This window comes from Aspergillus pseudotamarii (assembly GCF_009193445.1).
Source record: "Aspergillus pseudotamarii strain CBS 117625 unplaced genomic scaffold BDV38scaffold_60, whole genome shotgun sequence".
Taxonomy (NCBI): Eukaryota; Fungi; Ascomycota; class Eurotiomycetes; order Eurotiales; family Aspergillaceae; genus Aspergillus; species Aspergillus pseudotamarii.
In genome coordinates this window covers 179,851-198,849 of record NW_022475074.1, presented here as the reverse complement: position 1 = coordinate 198,849, position 18,999 = coordinate 179,851, and the positions used below count along the sequence as shown (strand labels likewise).

General features: G+C 47.5%; 5 protein-coding genes across 5 annotated transcripts; 4 read left to right on the top strand and 1 right to left on the bottom strand.

Annotated features, from left to right (window-relative positions):
* Positions 1 to 1,824: 1,824 nt before the first annotated feature.
* Positions 1,825 to 3,098, top strand: BDV38DRAFT_257117 (putative oligosaccharyltransferase subunit ribophorin II). The gene is made up of 4 exons (XM_032055580.1): positions 1,825 to 2,044; positions 2,118 to 2,316; positions 2,368 to 2,652; positions 2,703 to 3,098. The coding sequence occupies exons 1-4, from the start codon at positions 1,899 to 1,901 to the stop codon at positions 2,940 to 2,942; spliced, it is 870 nt and encodes a 289-aa protein (XP_031909987.1). The 5' UTR covers positions 1,825 to 1,898; the 3' UTR covers positions 2,943 to 3,098.
* A 142-nt stretch (positions 3,099 to 3,240) lies between these two features.
* On the top strand, positions 3,241 to 4,643 carry BDV38DRAFT_257114 (uncharacterized protein). The gene is made up of 3 exons (XM_032055579.1): positions 3,241 to 3,570; positions 3,685 to 4,269; positions 4,322 to 4,643. Exons 1-2 carry the CDS (start codon positions 3,348 to 3,350, stop codon positions 4,080 to 4,082), a joined length of 621 nt encoding a protein of 206 aa, XP_031909986.1. The 5' UTR covers positions 3,241 to 3,347; the 3' UTR covers positions 4,083 to 4,269; positions 4,322 to 4,643.
* Positions 4,644 to 7,432: 2,789 nt separating this feature from the next.
* On the bottom strand, positions 7,433 to 8,543 carry BDV38DRAFT_273996 (putative short chain dehydrogenase; the record flags this gene model as incomplete). The annotated part of the gene is made up of 3 exons (XM_032057771.1): positions 7,433 to 7,744; positions 7,917 to 8,255; positions 8,328 to 8,543. The coding sequence occupies 3 exons, from the start codon at positions 8,541 to 8,543 to the stop codon at positions 7,433 to 7,435; spliced, it is 867 nt and encodes a 288-aa protein (XP_031909985.1).
* Positions 8,544 to 12,553: 4,010 nt separating this feature from the next.
* On the top strand, positions 12,554 to 13,761 carry BDV38DRAFT_257105 (uncharacterized protein). The gene has a single exon (XM_032055578.1). It carries the CDS (start codon positions 12,584 to 12,586, stop codon positions 13,412 to 13,414), a length of 831 nt encoding a protein of 276 aa, XP_031909984.1. The 5' UTR covers positions 12,554 to 12,583; the 3' UTR covers positions 13,415 to 13,761.
* Positions 13,762 to 16,353: 2,592 nt separating this feature from the next.
* BDV38DRAFT_257103 (lysophospholipase family protein) lies at positions 16,354 to 18,868 on the top strand. Its single transcript, XM_032055577.1, has 3 exons — positions 16,354 to 16,600; positions 16,690 to 17,371; positions 17,428 to 18,868. The coding sequence occupies exons 1-3, from the start codon at positions 16,555 to 16,557 to the stop codon at positions 18,620 to 18,622; spliced, it is 1,923 nt and encodes a 640-aa protein (XP_031909983.1). The 5' UTR covers positions 16,354 to 16,554; the 3' UTR covers positions 18,623 to 18,868.
* The last annotated feature ends 131 nt before the right edge of the window (positions 18,869 to 18,999 follow it).

Sequence of the window (18,999 nt, the reverse complement as noted above, 5' to 3'; positions counted from 1 at the left end):
GTCCGCTCAGCTGGAGTAACTGGGTCGGCCGTTCCATTGGCCTGGGATTTGGCTGCTTTGGACGTTGGATTCACAGCAGGGGTCGATTCGGGCTTCACACGAGGGGTTGACTTGGGTACTTGCTCAGCTTCGACAACACCCTTAGACTTGCGGTCTTTGCGAGAGACTGGAGTGGAGAGACGAGTGACCAGTTTAGATTTGGGAGTAGCTTTTTCAGTGCTCTCGGTGCCATTCAGTTTAGCTGGGATAGACTTCCTAGTCTTGCGGCCGCTAGATACTGCGGCACCCATAGCTGGAGATTTGTCGTCGTGTTTGGGCTCAGATTTAGGGCTGTTATTCTCAGATGCCTCAGCTTGTGTAGTCAAGGTCTTTCGTCTTTCTTGAGGCTTCTTCTGCAAATATGTGTGCAGGGTAGATTGCTCAGTTTGAGATTTGCGTTTGGGGTTAGAGGTAGAGGTAGGAGTGACAGCTTGATCACCCGTGGAATCACGCGCCTTGACTGAGTCTTTGTCAGCGTTCTCGGACTTGCGACTACGACTACTCCTTCTAGAGGCGCTGCCAGATGGCTGAGCTGAGAACGATGCGTTCTTCTGGCCCGGAGTCTCGGCTCCTTTAGACTGTGGCGTCTTTTCGTAGTAGTTGACAGAGCGGTGTCTCTTAGCGCGCTGTGTTGACGACAACGCTTCTTCAAAAGAGGAAGTGATGGGAGTTGGAGGTAGCGACACTGCCAAACGAGATGGATGAGAAGTGTTGAGCTCAAGCTCTCGGGTTGCTTTTCTCGAAGCGCGAGAAGAGCTTCGTCGGGAGTTTCTCTTTATGGTTGGTCAGAGATAATGCAGACAAAGAGAGGTAGAGAAACACTTACAGAAGCCGAATCCAGGATCGAAGGCGCAGGAGAGGCCTCTCCCCGAGTAACAGAAGATCTACCAGCCACTTTTGTTGTTGTTAGCATTCGATACGGATGAGTGAATTATATGACCACCCCCCGCCTAGGGTTGACTGTGCACTGAGCCCTAAGCAAACAAGACGAACAACAGCAGTCTCAAACAGTTGTCTCACTTTTTGCCCTTACAAACAGTTTCCTTTATTCCTCAGGTTTCCTCAATAAACAATCGGCCCACCGGTTCCTAGCAAAGTTCGACCATCGGCACTTCGGAATGCGAGGGTTACCGGTTCACGAGGATCAGCGGGGTATCGTTGGTTCTTTTTGGATCGCTTTCTCGACTAGCTTGTTTTCGCTGTACAAGGTATTCTGTCTATTCCTGTGTTGCAAGGTGAAGTCAGTGAACTGTGCCAAACTGAACAGCTGGTTCCAAACTGGGCCCAGGCAGGAGCGGAAACTCCTGGAAACACCAGAACACCATCAAATCCAGGATACGGGTGTATAAAAGATATACAACATCTCCTGACGTACCAATGAGCGGGGGACAAGACAGCGATTGCGACCAGAACGACTTCCAAGACGGCGTGCGAGGGTTAATCACAGGGTGGACCGTCGGTGTAGCGGAGGCGAAGGAGTTCTAACGTAAGGCGTACTGCAGTCGCAGGGGCGCTCCTGGTGCTAGATAAACGCAAAATAAAACATTATGCGAGGGTAAAGGAGCGACTATCGGGATGTTTGACGATTTAGCGGGTTGTCGCAGTAGTTGACGAAGCCATCAAGCCGATCGTAAAGCGAGGAAGAATTGTTTGGCAGGCCGACTTGAAGACTCCGGGAAATTAGGGCTTGCAAAGGCGGAGGGTCGGTCACTGGACCGTAGCTTGCCCCAAAGCCGCGGGCGCTTATCTTAGCGTTTCTTCAGCTTGCGTCCGCAGACCGACGTATTCAGGACACCTACGTCGCAATTGTTCCACTCCGTCCAGCTCGGTTTGTTTCAAGCGTCTATCTCCCAACCAGGATGCAGTTGTGGAATACTGTCCTCCAGCTCGGTTTGCTGGCTTTTACTGCCGCCCCGACCGCAGCGGCATCTGCGTGGGGGTTTACTGATGCCACCGTGTCAGTTCAAACCAAGGGAGCTGGAGTCGGTTCTGGATTGAAGGAAAAGTGCGTGATCTGTTTACTACTATAGAGCTTGGCTTTCCTTAGTGAAATTGGCTAACATCGACCGAATTGACAGTATTCCTGACAACAAGGCCCTCACCAAGCCCGTCTCCCTCGGAAGTGCCGACACCTTGAAGGTGACTCTCACAGCCCGCGAAGGCAGCTCCGGAAGACGCGCGCACCAGGTTTTCCTCCTCCTCCAAGACCCGGAGACTGGACTCGACATCTCTTATCCCTTTAATGTGAAGGAGAATGGCAAATCGAGGGTTGAGCTGGTACGTGCGAAAGGGACAATTGTTGTTTGGCATGGCTAATGCTGGCTTTAGACTCAAATGGACCTTCCTGTTCAATTCCTCTCCTTGGCTGAGCCGCTTGATGCAAAGCTCTTGATCGGGTCTTTTGGCAGCGCGGAGGCCTACAATGGCGCTGCGTTCAAGTTGGCCGTTACCCGGAACCCCGATCAGCCAGTCCCAACTGTTGAGGTCTCAAGATACGGAAAGCTTCCTGAGATCCACCACATCTTCAAGGAAGATCCCCGAAGCCCGCCGATTGTCATCACTCTTGCGTTTGTGGCGATGGTGCTTGGCACTCTTCCCGTTCTTGCGGGTGTGGTAAGTGTCCAATTACTCTTCTTCTGCCATTGCTAGTCTAACTTGTCCAGTGGCTATTCCTCGGCGCCAACGTTTGCCACCTTCCTAAGGCTTTGAAGGCATCTCCCGTTTCTCATGGTGTCTTCCTCGGCTCTCTTCTCTCGATCGAAGGCATCTTCTTCCTGTACTACCAGTCCTGGACACTCTTCCAGATCCTTCCTGCGGTCGCCGTGGCTGGCACGGTCGCATTCATCAGTGGCAGTCGCGCTTTGGGTGAAGTGCAAGGCAGACGCCTTGACGGTCTTCGGTAAAACCGGCCGGTACTGGGTTTACTGGCAAAATCTTCGATGCGACTGAATACTGTCTTCTGTATTGTTTTCTAGATTACTGTATCAGCCTCCGTTTCCAGCATATGTAGCAGAGTTCCTAAGCAAGCCAATAGAACAGACACGCACTTTGTATTTCCGAGAGAATCAATCCAAACCACAGTTAAAAAACACACCCATTGAAACTCGTAAAATTCTAGTACACAAATAATTGTTTGTCGTATGGATTTGGCTGACGTCACCCGAGGCATTGACCAATTTCGGCTAGTTGAAGTTTCATTCAATTCAAACATCGCCAAACGCTCTCTCCGGTTTCTCCACGCCTCAAACATCGACATTGTCGATTCCCACCCCGCACGCGCTAGCCATTGCGGCATTCGGGGTTCATCCATGGGTTCATCATCTTCCAAACCTGTGAGAGCTGCTGCGCAGGCAGTCTCACGGCGCCAATACCCTAAACAACCGTCCACTTTGCCATCAACACCATCAAAGCCTCCGTCTCCCGGCCCTGCTTCAGCACCCCGTCCGGCAAAGGAACCAGAAACAAAGACCCGCGCTCCCACGGGCCCGACATATCATTCCAAAGAACAGCCTTCTCTTACGAAATCAAACGGTACGTTCATTATCCCTTCGCGGGGAAGAACAAGGACCTTTCCCCTCCACCCGCTCTTTCTTCTTCCCCCCAAGGAAACAACCCCAACACAGACTAACAAAAAAAAAAAACTAGCAATCGACCTCGATGGCCGAGATCCCGATTTCGCCGCCACCCTCCGCGGAATCGGCCCCGTTAGCCCAGCCCCGACCCTATCCAATTCCAGCACATTTGCCTCCGGAGCCCAACGCGGGGACTCCGTACAAACCGTCTTTCCCCGGGCGGCGAACCCGGCGTTACTGGTGGTCACCGCGCGCCAGAAGATTGCTAAGGCGGCAGAACGAGAGGTGGAATTGGTCGGACGACCGGGTTTTACGGGACGGGAGTATCTAGATGCGTTGACGATTCGACAGGCTCTCTCGATGCGGGATCGACAGGGTATGCCGTCGGGGGAGATTGAGAGGCTCCTACGGTTGAAGAAGGGGGTTGTGGATCGGTTGGGGAAGAAGGGAGTTGTTTCGGAGGTTGGTTGAGTAAATTTGAGTCGGGGATGTTGGGACTTGTATATTATTGTATAGTATGAGCTACGATACTGAGGCGTTTTATTGGGGTGTTTTGTCGACTATATATCTCCCAAATCTATACCTGGTGTTTGGCCTAGCTTGTGCTATTAAGACAAGATCATACACCAACATCGATGAAGGCATTTCTGTATTGAAAGTGGGTTGAAAAGTATCCCCTACGAGATTATCATATCTAAATCATCAAACAGCGACACCAAAAAAGTTCATGACGAATCCTGAGCAAATAGATAGCTGTGGGTCTCCATTCTTCAGGGGACCAACCAATAACATGTACGAAATTAGAATCTCCTTGTCTACGGGTCGACTGCCTTGAGACTGAACAGTACTTTCCATGACACACACCCCCTGCTCTGGGCAGTCGTCGTACTAGGAGGATGTTGTTCAGTTTAGAAGAATACTTGAAGCCGGTTGCATTTTCCTCTGATGGGTATTTGAAGAACGCTCTCGTTTTAGTACTTGCAGTGATATATATAGATAGATTATGCTTCTATGAAATTCAATGACAAGACTACACATTCAAGAAAATTTCAGTTCAAATATACTAACAAGTCATGTAGGCCGACTAGACCATTAGTTGGCATTCTATCTAGCGAGAGAATCATCAGGGAGTCCGAGCTCATATATATGAGATGTCTGAGTATCTGCAGGTGTAACCATGTAACCCGCCACAATAGTTCCCTAGGCTTTGTGAACGTATCTAAAACAAGCTACCCTAAATATCTTGATTTCATGATAGCAATTTCAGGTCCGCTTCACCCACCTAAAAAGTGGAGAGATTATCGAGCAATTGCTTGTCATTAAGCGATATAGCTTAGTGAGATTGGGCTTGAGGCTATTATTCTCAAACCTTTTCTATGTAGGGCTTGTTCGAACATTTACCGGCAGATCAATGATGTAATAACAGAGATGGGTGACTTCGGTTTATATGAGTCATAAATATACCTTTATTTGCTGTGTTGCGGCCGTTAACTAGATCAACTATTTTATTTAGTGATAGGAGATGGCCTGATTGTAGAATGATTGATTATAGTATGAGTAAGGAATACTATAGGTTGGCTCAAAAACGCGCAGAAATCTACCATAAACCGAAAAGAATTCATTCTGTTGCTTAACTCTACATAGGTTGCTAGATTGCTTACAGACGCTATAGGCATTCGGAAAGCTTGAGTGCACAAGTATGCAGACGGGAATAGCCTGAGGCATGATGGATCACATAGAGAGACGACAAACATTCGTGGAGTCATAATCAAGGTGTACTCATATCAAACCTCCGAGCTCTGTTTCCTAGCATATGCAAACATATTCTCCGGTTATTCATCGGGCAATAGTGTACCAGGAAGGTCGAGCCTCTTTCACCCGACAACCGCGGATGCACACGTTTCAAAAATTCCCAGCGCAGTTTGACAGGAGTCCAACTCTATCCACCCTCTCTTTCTCCTGTTTTCGAGAGGCACCACCACCTCAGAGTCAAAGTTATTTTCAACTTCAGGTACACATCGAAGCCACAAGATCATACCCATTCAGGCAGTTCCGATAGACCCAGGACATCACACGCCGCATACCCACGTAGTTGAGTCAGGAATAAGCAGACGTCTCGAAGAGTTGGTATCAGGCATCTGGAGACCCTACATCATGGCATCAAACAGGGCCCTTGTAGTATTAGCATCGCAAATCGATGCGCTGTCAAACCTAGATCTGACTCATAAAGTATTAGTCCGCAAGATATCGAAGACATTCATTAATTTGCACATTTGTTTGGATAACGAAACATATCCGATGATATCGCTGAGATCAAATGATATGCAATAATCCCACAAAGGTATGTTTATAGATGCTCACGGGAATACTTCGGCGTCGATTTTAGATCCGAACAGTTAGACAACCCCTATGAGATCACATCATGCTATATAGGGTTTAATAAACTAAAATTGAAGTTTAGTAGAGATAGTCCGATAACAACCGAGAGCCAGTCAACTTACGGGTCGAGTCGAAACAAGGCGATCCACGTGCACATTATGTGAGCCTTACCACGACCACCAACGTGACATCGCCATAGATCGCCTAAGGCAGTCAGCAACCACTAAAAGAGGCGAAACTACAGTGAGCATGCATCCCTTACATAAAAGTCGAGAATTAGGCATCAAAATTGGAGCCCTATCTCTCGCTTCCAGTCATGTGTTGGTTCCCCTTTGGTCGGGCTATAGCCTATGAAATGGACATACAGGAAGATGTAGGTACCGCGTACAGGCTAAGTATACCAACCGCCCCCGTGATTAGTATTACCCCAGATTCCAAATCCTAATACGCTCTATAGACGGCCTCAAACGGCAATCCCTTGAATATGATCAATCCAGTACGTCGGTTCTGGTAATCCCGGGATTTTCCCCCCATATTCTTTTTATTTTCGATCGGAGTAGTGGTCATCAAGACATCATGCATCCTCAACAATTGACGATAATTGGACTGGTACAGACATGGCCCGTATGTGGACCGTTGGCTCCAGTTGAGCGGCAAAAGGAGAGAGTAATCCATGCCTCAAAACAACGTGATTGATATGACTGTATCTAGCGGTTTAGCTTGGGTCCAGAGAGCAGGGGTCTTGATGTCATGATATGGACAACCATGGATACAACCACGATTGAGCATGGTTCTTGTGGTCCGGGATGAATGTGGGGGGGAAAGTTTGACTTTGAAAAGTGGGGATTCCCCCGGATGGACAATTTCTTGGCGGGGGTTTGGTTTCAATGAATGGTAATCGAAGTTGTACTCGTTTGCCGGGAATTCGGAAGCAAAATCCCTGTCTTCTGGACACTTCATTCGTAGAAGTTCGAATAACGCCGCGCAAGTGGTGCTTTAGTTCAGAATTGCCCAGTGGGTCATGTGCGAACGCGCGCATCAATCTATGGTCCGATCTGGCACTAAGTGGAAGATGATTCATGCAAACTTACTTAACGTTACTCGTTAGTTGTCAGTCGAGACCCTCCGCAACGTTCATCGTCAATCATACTTTCGCTACGCTCAGGCGGACCATTCACTTGTTCCAAATTAAGTCTCATGCATTATGTATAGGTACAATTTCGCTCTAGTTAATCGACTAAGACCCGATCCAGCAATTGCAACGCTGAGATATCAACCGAACCTCATCCTATCAGCCCCCAAGCATGCCCAAACACAAGAATCATGATAAGATCATCAATTTCAAATCCGATCACGCTTGCCTTCCCGACGCCATGCAGTAGAAATGATAATATGAAAAATAGAATATGCAAAGGAAAAGGAAAGAGCCATTCAAATGTCATCTACCAAGCGGCGTGACCTCCGTCCATGCGTAGATCGCTTCCAGTCATGAAGCTGCTGGCGTCACTGAGAAGGAAGACGGCAGCGCCACGGTACTCGTTAGGGGTAGACAGACGTCCCAGCATGTTGTGTTTGGGCCATTCTTCGCGACGCTCAGGGAACTGGGCGAAGAGCTTCTCAACCATGGCTGTTACAATATAACCGGGCGAGATGGTGTTGACTCGAATGTTGTACGTACCCCACTCCATGGCGAGGTTACGGGCAAGTTGAAGCACTGCAGCCTTGCTAGCGTTGTAAGCAGGGCAAATAAGACCCTAAAGAGGCAGACCAGTCAGTAACTTCCATGTAGGATAGCAACCAATGACGTGAACAGAAGGCCGGAGTGGCGTGAGCGGGTTGAGTTTCGTGAAACCTGAGACTTGCAAAAGACACAGAAAGGTGGGGAAGTTTGGATTGAAGCAAAATAAAGGCAAGACGAGAACGTACCCGATTGGCAATAGTACCACTCATGCTCGCAATTAGTGCGATGCTACCTCCATTGCCGAAACGAATCATTTGCTTAGCAACTGCCTTGGAAGTCATGAACACACCAGTGACATTGACTTCAAACATCGTGTTGGCGTCCTGGGCCGTGTACTCGAGGGCGGGAGTTTCCTGTTGAATGCCTGCCGCAGCGACCAAGCCATCCAAGCGACCCTCGGCATCAGCGATGGCTTCGATAGTACTTTCGAGACGTTCGGTGTCACGGACATCAATGCGACGGTATTGTAGCTCCGTTCCTAACTCCTCCTTGGCACGTTTTTGGATTTCGTAGAACTCAGGGGACTATTCAAATAACGAATTAGACTGTATGTCAATGTATTGATGAGTAAACCCTGAGAAAAAAAGATCGCTTACAGGTTCCTCCAGGCGGTCCAAAGCATATACCTTGGCCCCGGCCTCCAAAAGCGCTTCAGCCTGAGTTAGACCAAGGCCACGGGCAGCACCAGAGACACAGACGACCTTTCCAGCCAAACTGAACTCGGGCATTCTGCTCTTAGAGCCAAGGCAGGGGGGCGCCTGTGTGGTAAGAGCGGCGGGGACAATGTCGTTGATTTCAATGGAGACGGACATTATGCTGTTTGATGATACGTATTAAGGGAAAAAAGTATCTGACGAGAAAGGTAGGATCAATTGAAAGTAAGCGTAAAAGCTCAGGTAGTGAGAATTGGTGGATGATTGTCAAAGAGTCTGTTTTCACTTAAGGCCGGTAGGGAACTAAAGCGCAGTGAGTAGGAGAGATTCAATTGATGATGTCTAACCAGTCACTTCAACCCGCCGAGGAATGTCATACTTATATACTTCACCATAGCCTTTGGAGACTGCTGGGAGAAAGAATGACTTTGGGTCCGGGATAGTCATGGAGGCCTCATGTGAGCAGACAAAAAGTTGGTAAGGTACCCAAAATAGGAAGGCTGCGAGGGAGCCATAGTGGGTTCGGTCCAGACCCGGGGGAATGCATGGACGATGAAGACCTTGGGCCCACCATCAGTGGTCACTTGGGCTTTCTTCGTGGCAAGAAAGGGGAATGTTGATCACCACGTTTCTTCTATGAAATTGATACTCATACCTTAATCCTGCATGGAGGTATTGATACCCTGGACGGGGACTATACCTTCAACACAAAACACGAACTACGATTGTCATATGTCCCAGGCAAAACCACCAGCATGCTACCTAGTGATGAGTTTAGATACGTAACTCGAATTAGGCCTTGCCCAGGGCAAATCAAGGTCAACTTCGTTAACGTAGATGTTCGTAGATGTTCTCGCGAGCATGACGGGTTGATGACTACAGTTTGATATCATAGTTATCCAGGTGCCCTCCGAGGATCACTTATCACAACCACGCTATCTTGCGCCGAGAATACCATAGTACCACTGAAAAAATAAATAAAATAAAATTCAAGTACAAGATACCACATGGTACGTATCATGGCTGTGGAAGTTTGCGACTGTCAGTGGCGTACTCGGTTTCCTTGTTTGGGCAACCCGGGCTGGGGCAAACCCGGCTCGGCGGACGGAAGAAGCTTAAGGCGGGACTGAAGGTGGGCAGTCCCCAAGGAGTCGGTAAGTGGGCGGTCGAGAACACTGGGGGAGCAGCTGTAGGGAGTAGGGACAGGTCACGGGGCCATTTACATTTGTTCTGGAAAAACCACCGTTTCGCTCTCTGGAACATTCGTTCAACCAAAACCCGCGCACTTGGGGATGTGGTCACGGGGCATCTTGAAGATCACCCTGGTTTCCATTGCCAATCTTACCGTCAAGCCGCCGATCGAGTAGACACAGTAGGGTTTTGATCTCTTACCGGTATTCATCAAACACGCAGACTGCCGTATGCAGAAGATGGCTCTAGCCAATTTCACTTCAGTCCATGATATCCCGAGTGATCCCTAGAGTTCCTGAGGTCCATTGGGATTTCCAGTACCAATCACAACTTTTACTGGGTTGAAATCTTCTTCGAATTGGCGACGTACAGGATCTCTCTACTAAATCAAGTCCCTGGTCTTGGTGCAGTACTAGTACAGGATATGTTCAGCCATGTCACGAGCTCCACTCTCATTGGCCAATTCGCAATTTCTTCGATGTTCCCGGCCCAGTTTGATTTGGTCAATTTTTACATTTTGAGGTTCTATCTATTGCAATTGAGATTCTATGCAGTTTTCCGTTTACGCTACTAGTATATATCCAGTAGACCCGATCGTTCGTCAGAAAAGTGATTGGCGGTATTGGGGACTGTGAACCCAACACATACTAGATCGAAAGGGGGTCTATATTTAGGCCATATCATATGACAGTGACATTCAGTAACCGAAATATAGTTAACCTAAAACACAGGAATATTGTTATGAGCAATGATGATAAACGGAGACTGATTTATCAGTCCGGCCAACCGAGATGGATCCGGGAAGGTACCGTGTGACCATCAAATTTTTGAAAATAACAGTGTGGCGCATCGCTAAGGCTCCCCTCCCGGAGACGATGGAACACAATTCTCGGTCTTGGTGAATTGTTCCTTAGTGGTAAGCTACTTGCCCTTTTGGGAACTTCCGGGGAATTGCGTTGCAAATGACGGCCCCAGTGTTTTGGTTCGATTGGACTCCCTCCCAGAGACCCAGAACCAAAACTAGACCCTTAGAATCGTCTGTGCCTGTCCCCGTGAGCATCTTATACTTTATACTATTGATAGAAATTCTAGCAGATTATTTGACAATTGGGGTTTATTTTATATGGAATTGTCCAATAATGGCTGCGGTGCACAATCGGACCTGAAGGACCATATCCCATTAACTAGTTGACGCTTCTGTATTTCGCTCGGGATCAGCCATCTTAGAATTCTCTTATCTTCAGAACAGCCAGCTAAACTTTAATCGAATAAACGATAGCTCCAGGATTTACCCCATAGTCTTAGCATTCGCTGTAAACTTATGCGTACGCTTTTGTTCCAAGGTCGATATCTAGGAAACACATGGTACCATGCCCTTCGTGGCAGTACAGAGACTGCCTTCCAACTTCTGAGCCAAGCATATACCACTCCAAGTGATCCGGGTAATCCGATCCTGTCGGACCGATCCCTTAAAGACAATATAGAATTCCACACGGCGAATCACGTTGACATCCCTACAGTCAATATATGATCCCCAGGTTCCAGAATCTCACCAGATGTGGTCTGTGCTTCGGCCATCCCTGATTCCCCGGACAGAGAATTAAATGGTCTCGATTTTTGAGCCTAACTGCAATAAGCCCACAGTGCCCGTGTGACCAGCAGAGATTTGGCCCACTTCCCTCTTGCTTCGAATCCCACCGTCAAACAATTAGTTATACACCCACGCGGTCAGACTGAAGATGCCTCTAAAGTACGGTAAATCCCAATACTGCCTCGTACAACACAGATCAATCTACCACCGAACAAAAGTATCCCCATTTATCTACCATTCGTTGACGTGGCTCCCATCATACTACATCTTCAGTGCGGCCATACTACGATGGCCCGACGGAGCTGTCTAACACTCGATCTTAGTCCGCCCAGACCGGAGAATCAGAGATGCAGAGAACGCATCTTCCAATACACTCCACTTTGACCCCAAGCTTCCTAATAATCAAGTGTCTACCCCGCTTTCCGCTCAGACCTCAGATACGGTTCGTTCAGAATATGACGCGTACCCTGCTTTCTAGAAGTCTCCACGATTAGCATCAAGTTTCTGTCCCCGGGGGAGCTCCGATCGTCAGGAACCCCACGTATGATACGGGGTATTCCATGATATAACTAATGGAATTAAGCGCAGCGCTTACGTGAGCTTCGAAAACCGTCGGGGCCCGGCCCTGTTAGGCTCCATTGACCTTGTCTCGAGGCCCGGGGTTGAACCCTCATAACTTGTCAAGTCGTACGATGCTGATGACTGCTCCCATTGAGAAAACATATTAGAACTCCCATGTCAATCCATATGCCTACTTACATTTCTTAAGCACTGGTTGATATGGAACTGCCGTGCCCAGCTTGAGATACAGTCATCATCTCATCAAGATGGCTGACAACTGCAATGCGATAACATGGAAACAGTAGTCACAGATATTAACACTTGAAGCAAACTATTAGCGTCAAGAGGCATTAAACTTTGGGTATGATGTAGATGACTTCCTCGGTAGCATGTCAGAGACTTGCACTGTATAACGCACCTTTGTCTTGACATTTTCTATGTCTTCGTCGGACTTTTGCGGCTGGTAGTTTATCTTACCATAATCGATAAGGCTAATTGACTCAAGGTACTAATATCCTGAAGTTCATAGAAAGCCCTTGCGCATTTAAGAATGAGCTGGACTCATCGCTTGGATGATGGTCATATAGAATGACTCATTATGTAGTTTGAAGAATTCCGGGAAACGCCCAACCATGCAAAACACTAGAAAACATGATGATACAATGACATCCGTTATGCCCCTGATGACATGGCAAGATCGATGTTGTGACTCAGCCTCCTAGGTAAGCCGTAAGGCAGACAATAACACTAGGCATCAGCCCCCAAGGCACTTTAAATACAGCATCTAGCCCGGCACACCCAACCTCATAACATATCCCAAATACCACATCATATCACATATCACATAGTTTCAACCATGGACCCCCAGCTAAATCCCAACTTTCTTCCCTGGAAAGCACCTCCGGGAGCCAAATGCAAAAAAATCGACTTCGCAACCTCCGACCCACCACTACCCGAATTTAAGAACCGCTTCGCAGTAGTAATCGACAATATACTCACAGAAGAAGAATGCGACGAACTAATCCGTCTCGCGGAAGCCTCAACTCTAACTCCCCAGTCCACAACACCGGTCTGGGAGCGCGCCATGATCAACGTCGGTGGCGGGCGACAAAGACTCGCAACAGACACCCGTAATTGTGGCCGTATTATCTGGGATTCACCCGAGTTAGCCGACAAGCTACTAAATCGATTAATGCCCTTTCTCAAGGAGCTTGAGATCGATCGACTAGAGAACCGGCCCCTTGTTACCGGGCTCGCGGGTCGGAATAAGACCTACGGGTTGACGAGACTGAATGAACGACTCCGGTTCCTCAAGTATGAAGGCGGGGAGTACTTCAAGCCGCACTGGGATGCGTTCTATACCACCCCTGACCGGAAGGAGAAGTCGTATTATACCGTTCATTTGTATCTGAATGGGGATGGGGAGCAGGATCTTAAGGAGCTGATGCGCGAGCAGATCAGGGTGGAGGAGAAAGGGGATGTTAACTTGGATGTTGGGGGCAAGTTGCTTGGTGGTGCTACGTCTTTTCTTCCGAGGTATGAGGAGAAGGAGAGGCAGTTGAGGGTTTTTCCTAAGACGGGTTCGGTGCTTGTGTTCCAACAGAATGATTTGCTCCATGGTGGAGATTCGGTGTTTCGGGGGACGAAGTATACTCTGCGGACAGATATTATGTATCAGCAGTTGTGAAGATGACTATCTTTTATCGAATAGAGGTATCAAGGGCTGCTGATGGACCTTGACGAGAACGGGCAGAAGAACTACCATCATGCAGGCTAAGGTGAATGACTTGTCATGGGATAATACCATATTCACATCTAACTTATTCCAAGTGCGTATTTTCAGAACTTCAGAGCTTACATTGGATCTTTGATGTTCTATTGAGGTTAGTGTAGTTGAGAAGGTGCAGTATAGTTTTGATCAAGGTCTGGACTTTGTCAACGCAATATGCATACCATGACATATAGTACGGGGATCAAATTAAGGAGTAATAATAAGCGGCATATATTCGAAAGCTTCCAGGACCAATCTCTGCGCCGATACCTCAGTGATACCAAGCCAACCCCAAACCATTTGCAAATCCAAAATGACGCCATGAGTGCCCATTGTCCTCATTACTCCGAAATCTCGTTGAAAACCACCTAGAAAGGTGCTCGTACGTGCCTGAACCCCGATGTAGTAGATCGTACAGTTCCAGTTTGAACAGGCTCGGCCCACAGTGTCTTTTCAACCAGATCACTGCAATACCACTGTCCTAATGAATCCATCGCTTCATCATCCCGGTTTCTGAAGTCGAATGGTTTGCTCTTTAATATGATTAGGGCAGAGCCATCAAAATGAGCCTATAGGATCCTGACATGTTGAGGGCTTATCACAGAAAACACCAGGATCTGTAGATGTTAATTGGCTGGCCAGAGAAGCAACAACAGAGAGGCGACTCACCGGAAGGATATCATGACCGAGAGTCATTGGCCTGATCCGCCGTTGCTACATGAACCTGGTAATCAAAAGTAACTCGCTGCTCAGTAATTTGTCGTCAACATATTCATTGCTGATCAAAGTGCATCTGATATGTGGGAATCGGTGGTCAAGTCGATCCCAGATGTCCACAGTAATCCAGTCGATGCCGGAAGAAGCATGATGGAATGAGCGTGGGAACTGGTACTCATTTTCGCTGTCATAATGTTAACTGTTGACCAGCTAGAGAGCGCAGTTGTATTCCTTTGGATACGAAGTGGGTGATAGGCTTATATTTCTCCGGGAAGTTCATATTGAGTAGTCATAGCGTAGTTGACGTGGAATATAAATTGTGGAAAGAGTAAGAGATCGGTTTATCTTATTTATTAGGTGGGTTGGCCTTGTTTATTATGTTTTTCTGCCGAGACAATACATATCCCCTCCTCCGGAAATCGAACGAGCCATCAGTCTGGCTTATATATAATTGTAAGCAATGATTGGTTCTGGTGAACCTTCTGCGCGCAGCGAGGCTGTATTCATGGACTCCTGGGGCCTGAACTTATGAAAGGGTCGCTCCTGCCTGGAGGCACCCTTCATATCCCTTCAATTTTACCCTTATTGTACTTGTATCTATCTCTCCTAAATCCCTCATTGGGATATGAAGCTCAGGGCACTCGTTGAAAAATTGAGGAATGGAGGACATACTACAGTTCAAATCAGAATGGAAAACTACCCTCAGAGGCACAGGTCTCGAGGTTGTTGTTTTATCCCCTCCGAGCCTTTGAATGCAACGGTCTACATAATTGTCTGGACCAGGCTAACATTAGACACAAGCTACAGTATCTTACGACGGTGGTGACAACAGCCTATGCCGGTATGTCAATGATGAGAGCACTTATGATGATTTCCTCTTTCAACAATAAATAAATCTTCGACGAAGCCAAAGATGTCACTAAGCTAACCATTCGAGACCAAGATAACTTTCTCAGGTAGGGTATCGGTTAGATACCATGGTTCTCTCCAACTCTTGTGTATCCGCGTTAACTGTACTCTTTTGTTGTCGTTATGGAAATTGTACCAGTTATGCTTCCTAGGAAGGTAGTTATGCATAAAGGAAGAAGATCGGAAGAAAAGTATAGGAAAGACCTTCACGATCTAATAGAATTAGGTCGAACTTTGGTGGTCTTATCTTTATGAATCCAACGGATGGATTGTAACCAGACCTTGGCAAGCTATCTACATTTATTGCGGGACCAATGAACTCTACAAAGAGGCAGTTTCATAGTATAGTATGATTGTGATATCTAACCAATCGTTTCCATGAGTGCTGAACTTCAAAAGTTACACCGCAGGTTGTCAAGCTTTTGCCAAGCATTGGATGTCAACTTGAAATCTTTTTGTCCTTCAGCTCCTCACATGAAAAATGACTTCCTTTTCCGAGGAAATGGAGGCACGCCTTAATAAGCGGAATGTACCCAATTTATCTTGCTGCCTACTAGTACGTTTAGATGCATAAGAATTTTCATTCAGGAAAAAAAAAAAAAAAAAAAGTTTTCATCGGAAGAGGAGCATAGCCACAGCCTGCATCCATGGGTTTGGTCTATTGATTCGAAGGTGGCCTATCAGAGACTGCGGATGCGAATCTTGGATGCCTGACATTCCACTTGGACTCGACTTTTTCCCTTCATTTCCGACTGACCCACTCGGCTCTCGCACTCGTATTGGGAACTTCTTCATGCAGTTAGTTATGCCTGTATAATTTGTGCCTGACATGAGCACACTGTCTATTTTTATGTCCTTTATACTTAATAATTTTTTAATGGTTTTATTGTCTTTATTTTTATTTATTTGATTTAATTTTTTATTTTGGCACGGAAAATTATGCTCAGAAGGAAGCCGATCAGTAACGGTGAAGCAATTGCAAAAGCTGATGAGAATCTTTCTCGAAACCAGATTGATAGTCACGCTACTCAGAAGAAAAGTCCATTGATCAATAATAGTTCTTGATCGCCCATGCCAGTCAGCCACCATTGCGGAAGGGCCGGACTTAGGCCATCCTTTGACATCATGGATCGAACCTGATGAAAGTCCATTCCTCGGTTCGGGCGCCCCCAGCCCCTAACTGATCAAATCAAATTCATAGTCTTCCAGTCAGAACACTCAAAACACTAGTTGCGATCGCACCAAGTCCCTGGTGTGCTTGGCCAAGCTTCCGAGTCCCCGATCCCAAGAACACCCCTAGTAAAAGAAAGGAGTGACCACTGCGTCCCTCAAAATTTGGCCAAGTCTCCGAGCAACTCCTTCGACATTGCTTTGCTCGACAAAAAAGTGTCGCTCTCACGTAGAACTGTGTGCGACCGCTTCACATCAGTATGAAACCCACAACAGCTGCAATTGCTTTAGCCGGGTTGCTGTCTGGTAAGTTTATTAATCACTCTGGTCGTGGTTCCCGGTTTACTACGATCGTCGCGCCTTTAGCCTATTCTGACATCGTTGATGGTCCGTAGGCGTGACAGCGGCCCCAGGCCCTCATGGAGAGAGGATCGAGAGGATTGATAGAACTGTGTTGGAACGTGCATTGCCAAATGCCCCCGATGGATATGTACCGACCAACGTCAGTTGTCCGGCGAATCGCCCGACGGTGCGGAGCGCATCATCCGGGCTATCGCAGAATGAGACGTCGTGGTTGAAAACCAGACGGGAGAAGACTCAGTCTGCCATGAAGGATTTCTTCAACCATGTCACGATTAAAGACTTTGATGCTGTCCAATATCTCGACCGCCACTCGAGTAACACGTCCAATCTTCCCAATATTGGTATTGCGGTGTCCGGAGGAGGTTATCGCGCCCTGATGAACGGTGCCGGCGCGATCAAGGCGTTTGATAGCCGAACAGAAAACTCCACGGCGACGGGACAGCTGGGTGGCTTGCTACAGTCGGCGACATATCTGGCTGGTCTGAGTGGTGGTGGATGGCTGGTGGGGTCGATCTATGTCAACAATTTCACCACTATTTCGGCATTACAGACCCATGAGAAAGGAGCTGTCTGGCAGTTTCAAAACTCGATCTTCGAAGGCCCTGACGGCGATAGCATTCAGATTCTGGACTCTGCGACTTACTACAAGCACGTTTACGATACGGTGCAAGACAAGAAGGATGCGGGATACGAAACCTCTATCACTGATTATTGGTACGTCATGGATTATTACCTCGTGGATGCAAGCAGCTCTAACAGGCAATGGTTAGGGGTCGCGCTCTCTCTTATCAATTAATCAATGCTACCGATGGTGGTCCGAGCTATACTTGGTCGTCCATTGCCCTAACCGATACTTTTAAGCAGGCAGAGATGCCGATGCCTCTCCTTGTTGCTGACGGTCGGTATCCCGATGAGCTCGTGGTCAGCAGCAATGCTACTGTCTATGAGTTTAACCCTTGGGAGTTTGGTACTTTTGATCCAACGGTTTACGGGTTTGCGCCGCTGGAGTACCTGGGCTCCAAATTCGACGGTGGTTCTATCGCCAAGAATGAGACCTGTGTACGCGGATTTGACAATGCCGGCTTTGTAATGGGTACTTCGTCAAGTTTGTTCAACCAGTTCTTTCTGCAGGTTAATTCAACTTCCCTTCCCGATTTCCTGAAGACGGCATTCTCGGACATCTTGGCAAAGATTGGTGAAGATGATGAGGATATTGCTGTCTATGCTCCCAATCCATTCTACAATTGGTCTCCCGAGACCTCCCCAGCAGCCCATCAAGAGGAACTGGACATGGTGGACGGTGGCGAGGATCTTCAGAACATTCCTCTGCATCCTTTGATTCAGCCAGAGCGTCACGTCGATGTTATTTTTGCTGTTGACTCCTCCGCTGACACTACTTATTCTTGGCCCAACGGCACGGCTCTCGTTGCCACTTACGAGCGCAGCCTGAACTCCACTGGTATCGCCAACGGAACCTCGTTCCCCGCGATCCCTGACCAGAATACTTTTGTCAACAACGGCTTGAATACGCGGCCCACATTCTTCGGATGCAACAGCACGAACACCACAGGCCCTACGCCTTTAGTTGTCTACCTCCCCAACTATCCGTATGTGTCTTACTCGAACTGGTCGACCTTCCAGCCAAGCTATGAAATCTCCGAAAGAGACGACACTATTGCCAACGGATACGATGTGGTGACCATGGGTAACAGCACCCGTGATGGTAACTGGACGACCTGCGTCGCTTGTGCCATTCTGAGTCGGTCTTTCGAACGCACGAACACCCAGGTTCCGGATGCCTGCACTCAGTGCTTCCAGAAGTACTGCTGGGATGGCACTACGAACTCAACCAACCCTGCCGAGTATGAGCCCGTCACGTTGTTGGATAGCGCGGGTTCCGCCCTCTCTCCAGCTGTCATCACTACTATGGTAGCGACCAGTGCTGCTCTTTTCACATTGCTGTGAGAAGCGGAGCAATTCTATTGGATGTGGGATTTTTTTTTTCCTTTTTTGCTTTTTCTTTTCTCTTCTAAGGAACTACTTTTATATATATTGCGATATATCCCGATACTTATTTTTGCTTTTCTTTACTTTCTTTCTCCTGTATCTCTGTGCTTGACTGTATCTAAGTTACATCTTACAGGCATTGGCACAGTCCTTTTTGGAATATATATCTTGAATATCTAACGGTGGGGATTTTGTGAAGGCTTCAACAAAACTGCATTTCATTGGGACCTACGGTACGATCAAGTAATAGCAATTTAAAATAATAATCCTATATCTAGTCTTCAGGGGATGTACAGCACTTAATCAAATTAAACCATGAGAATAATTCAAAAGTG